This window comes from Monodelphis domestica, chromosome 1, assembly GCF_027887165.1.
Source record: "Monodelphis domestica isolate mMonDom1 chromosome 1, mMonDom1.pri, whole genome shotgun sequence".
Lineage (NCBI taxonomy): Eukaryota > Metazoa > Chordata > Mammalia > Didelphimorphia > Didelphidae > Monodelphis > Monodelphis domestica.
This window is the reverse complement of record NC_077227.1, coordinates 662,088,728-662,093,801: the sequence shown is the minus strand read 5'-3', so window position 1 is coordinate 662,093,801 and position 5,074 is coordinate 662,088,728. Positions and strand designations below refer to the sequence as shown.

Here is a 5,074-nt window from a genome sequence, read left to right as displayed (position 1 = left end):
CAGCTTCCTGTGGAGAGATCTTCAGAGATTCTTCAGGGAGAGATCTTCGGAAAGAACTTGACCTTCTTCTGGAGTTCTGAGTTTGAATTGGAGGCTGGTGAAGAATCTGCTGACTGGACCTAAGACCCTGTACTTGGTGAGACTGTTCTTAAATCTCTCCCTTTGGACTGAGAAGTGGTGAGTTAAAATAGCTGACTCCTTTCCTGGATTTTCTAAAGAGACTAGTCTCAGGGGAGACCTATCCTCTTGAGAGGCTCCCTGCATTCCCAGGTCCTTGGCTACAAAGGCTGAGGCCCCTCTGGCTAAGGACTAACTAGCCCTGCCTGGGTTGAGCCAGGGACTGGAGTAAAATACTTAGTGTGTAGACTAGATATCTTACCCTATCCTCTCTCTGATTTTCTTACTTCACTCTTTTTCTATTTTGTAAATAAATTGTTAAATGAATTTCTTTGGAATGAATTAAATTTCTGGTGACCCTATTCTTAAATAATCCAGTCCAACCTTTTATAAAAAAACAAACAAACATTTTTCTCATCCCTTACACTTTTGAGAAGCAAAAGACAAAAGCTATTCTGCCCTTAGAGGGAGATATTAAAATACAACATTTTATGGGATTGAGTAACCTGCTGAGTTGACTAGCTCCCTAACTTTTCCCACTGTAGCCCCATATCTATCTTGCTTCTAATTGTCTATAACAGAGGTGTCAAACATGGTACCTGGGTCTTCTGGCTCCTAACAACAGTCCCAGTGTGGCCCAAACCACTTGTAATTGGGAAAAATTTAACAAAAGCAACAAAATATACAATGGAGCATAGATATTGTTAATATGTGGTTTTCTAGGTTAATGTGCTACTGTATAGGATCCTTATTTATGATTTAGTGACCCTCTTTTTATTTGAGTGTGACACCATTGGTCTGTATCATATTATTTAACACTTAAATTCCTTTTAACAGTCTTATATGTTTTGCTTTGTTATGTTTTACTTATCTCCAGACTGAACTATAAGATCAATAAAAGAACACAGTAAAAACCCAGATGGTTCACCCTGCCCCTCCTCCTTATTGTTCTTGGCTACAAAAAAAAAAAATTCTTCATTTTACCTGGATTGGTATTCAAGTTTCAGATTCAATAGCTAGCAAGCATGTGCATAGGCTTTTAAGGTTTGCAAAGTACACATATGTTATTATTGTTTGATCCTTATCACAATTCTTTGAGATAGAAGCTTTTATCATACCCATTCTGCAGATGAGGAAACTGAGGTTGAGAAAGATTAAGTAATGTACCCAGAGTCATGCAGTCTGAATCTGATTTCAAAGGAATTTTCTTAACTGTAGCATCCTATCCACTCTACCTTCTAGGTTCCTAAATTAAAAAGAAAAAAAGAAAATTAGACAATTAATTGGTTGGTGATGTATATTAGCTTGTTTTGTTATTGTTTCATTCATGGGAATTTAATTATCTCGCCTCCCAGCTAGTCTGTAAAGGGAAGGAAGGCAACAATTAGGTTACCTTGTTTCTATAACGTTTTCTCTCTCCTTTCCCCCTCTCCCCCTTACTCTCACATTATATCAGGGTTAGAAATATAAATTCATAGACCCACTCTCCCACTTTCCCCCCGCCTTGGCGGGCAGTCGCAATGGCAGGGAGTAATACCAGTGCTGCTGCCGCGGAGACATCAGCAGCCAACCTGAATGCTGTGAGAGAGATCATGGACGTTCTGCTTGAGATCTCAAGAATATTGAATACTGGCTTGGATATGGAAACACTCTCTATTTGTGTACGTCTGTGTGAGCAAGGAATAAACCCAGAGGCCTTATCCTCTGTTATTAAAGAACTTTGAAAGGCCACAGAAGCACTAAAGGCTGCTGAAAATATGATAAGCTGACTTCATGGAGGGATCTCTTGAAGATTTGAGGATTGCATACTTGTTATAAATATGGAATGAAAATACTTTTTACAGCAATGTAAAATTATAAAACCATAGCTTTATACTTAGTGGAAAGTAGCTTATTGAGATATTATCAGGTAATTGTTTAGTTCATGTCTTTATTCCTTTTTTTTTTTAACAATCCCATTGGTTTACAAACAATATGCTGTTATTTATATATTCTTTATTTATAGCTTTGAAAGCTTTAATTTTATAAACAGTCTGTCAAGTGTTGCACATTTGCTATGCCTAGTTGAAAGTATAGTGGAAACTTATCAACACTGATGTAGTAGTTATGACTTGTTGACATTTTCATTATAAACTCTAGTTTTGAATTGTTTATGCATAATAACTTTATGGTTTTACTTTTCATTGGGCTGAAAGTTGGCAGAATTTCAGAGATCCCTTGAGTGTGTCAATTTTTATTTAAATCCATTGTGTGCATCAATTTTGTTTTGTACAGGAGCATGTTAATTTCTTATAGCCTCTACTATTATAACTAAAAGACTTAGTTTTTTAAACAATTTAGCTAACAATGAATAATGTGAACTAGATCACTTTTTTATTAAAAATAAAAATTTCGGAAATAGCTATCAGTTGCTATTTGAATCATCAAAATAAATAAATAAATAAATAAATAAATTCATAGACCTGCAAGAGTAGGGCTCATTTGGTCCATTCCTTTCATATTCTGGAGGACTCCCTTTGGTTTCCTTTGTAACAAAGAAATAAAATAAAGCCTTGGGGCTATTGCTCTCCCAAATTTCAGAGACATAACTACCCAGAGCAAATAATAATAGCTAGAATTTATATAGCATTTTAAAATTTACAAACCATTATATGATATCTCATTTGGTTCTAACAACAACCTTATGAGGTTAAGTGCTATTATTATCTCCATTTAACAAAGAGATTGAGTCAGAGGTTAAGTGACTTGCCTAGGGTCACACTTCCAGTACATGAAGGAGTCTGGATCTAAACTCAGGGTTTCCTGCCTTCGAGTTTAGTATTCTAATGAGTATTCCAAGGTACAAATATCCTAGAAAGGTTTACTTGCTCCCTATGATGTCATGCTTCCTCCTTATAATTACCACCTCCTTTGTATCTTGTCTTGCAGTCTCTACTAGTCAGCCACATAGACCAACTAATTCTGTCCTACAAAGGTGTAGTCACAATATACTTCCCTGTCAAAGTCTGCCTGCCCTTCCCCAAGCCCTCTCCACTACTCCTGTCCATACTCAGACTTTGTTGCCACTGACCCAATGCTGTTGGATTGTCCTTTGTACATCTGTGTATCCTACTATAAGCACCCTCCCCTGGCATTTTTGGTTCAGGTAAAAAAATTCCTAGTTTTAAGCGCCCAAGTTATATAGATGGTTAATAGGGCATTCTGACTGATGCCAGTGAACTTTCCACTATAACAAATACTACAGTGTTGAATGAATAATTAAATGAATTTGGGTGTGTCAAACTGATTTTCTACCTCTAATATTCTGCTCTTTTAAGGCCTCTCAGAGGTTGAGTTTATGGGTCCTATCCATTGTCCTGAAATCTACTTGTACCCTTCCCCAACATCTGAACCACCCATGATAGAGGAGATAGTCCATTGGACCAACCTATCTAATTGTTGGATCTGTATACCCCTATATTGCAGCCTTAAGCGAAACACACTTACCAGAAGAGGGATCACTCAGTGAACCCACCACTGGATACACCTTCTTCTGGAAAGGTAGAGCTACAAGTGAAGACAAAATCCACCATGTTGGCCTGGCCATCAAGACCAACTTGCTTAAACAGCTGCCAGACTTGCCTGTGGGCATCAGCGAGAGGCTCATGAAGATCCGTTTGCCTCTCTGCAAAGACCGGTATGCCACAATCATTAACGCATATGCCCCAACACTGACCAGCACAGAGGAGACCATCGAGCAGTTCTACTCTGACCTGAGTGCCGTCTTGCACTCAGTGCCCACCAATGACAAGCTGATACTACTGGGAGACTTCAACGCCCGCGTTGGCCAGGACCATGAAAGATGGAAAGGAGTGCTAGGCAAACACAGCATGGGCAAAATGAACAACAACGGCCTACTGCTACTTAGCAAATGCTCAGAGTTTGAACTCACCATCACGAACACTGTGTTCAGAATGGCGAACAAATATAAAACAATGTGGATGCATCCACAATCAAAACAGTGGCTCTCATTGACTACATCATTGTACACCGGCGAGACATCCAGGATGTACAGATCACCAGAGCTATGAGAGGAGCTGAATGCTGGACAGACCACCGATTGGTTAGAGTGACTCTTCAAATACTCATTGCGCCTCACCATCCAAAACGCGCCCAGACAGTTCATGCATTTTGCAACGTGAGTTGTCTCAGAGATCCACTCTATCTGCAAACATTCCAGTCCTGTCTGGATGACAAGCTGACTGCCAAGGGACCACTTATTGGAAGCCCAACCGAGAAATGGAACCAGTTCAGAGACACAGTGAAGGAAACATCAAAGGCAGTTCTAGGCCCCAAACAACACAACCACCAGGACTGGTTCGAGGAGAACAACACTGCTATTGAGGACCTGTTGAACAAAAAGAACAAAGCCTTTATGGAATGGCAAAATACTCCAAACTCTGCTCCTAAAAAGAACAGATTCAAGTCTCTCCAAGCCACGGCGCAGCATGAGATCAGGAAGATGCAAGACCGATGGTGGGGAAAAAAGGCAGAAGAAATCCAGCGGTTTGCTGATATGAAAAACTACAAACAATTTTTCAGTGCCCTCAAGACTGTCTATGGGCCATTAAAACCCACCACCACTCCCTTGCTATCCTCTGACGGTGACACTCTCATAAAAGATAAAAAAGGCATCAGCAACAGGTGGAAAGAACACTTCAGTCAGCTTCTCAACTGACCCTCTTCAGTCGACCAAAGTGCCCTTGACCAGATCCCCCCAAACCACTCCATTGAACAACTTGATGTCCCTCCTTCATTAGAAGAAGTCCAAAAAGCCATTAAACAAATGAGTGCAGGCAAGGCACCTGGTAAAGATGGGATCCCAACTGAGGTGTACAAGGCCTTAAATGGAAAGGCGCTCCAGGCATTCCACATAGTGCTGACCAGCATATGGGAAGAGGAAGACATGCCCCCAGAA

General features: G+C 40.0%; 1 protein-coding gene across 1 annotated transcript; it reads left to right on the top strand.

Moving 5' to 3' along the window:
• The first annotated feature begins 1,608 nt into the window (after window positions 1-1,608).
• LOC100033365 (mitotic-spindle organizing protein 1-like) lies at window positions 1,609-2,453 on the top strand. Its single transcript, XM_056794137.1, has one exon. The coding sequence runs from the start codon at window positions 1,638-1,640 to the stop codon at window positions 1,839-1,841; it is 204 nt and encodes a 67-aa protein (XP_056650115.1). The 5' UTR covers window positions 1,609-1,637; the 3' UTR covers window positions 1,842-2,453.
• Window positions 2,454-5,074: the final 2,621 nt, after the last annotated feature.

Coding starts and splice junctions, on each gene's coding strand:
- LOC100033365 (XM_056794137.1), top strand. CDS start 1,638: ATGGCAGGGAGTAATACCAGTGCTGCTGCCGCGGAGACATCAGCAGCC.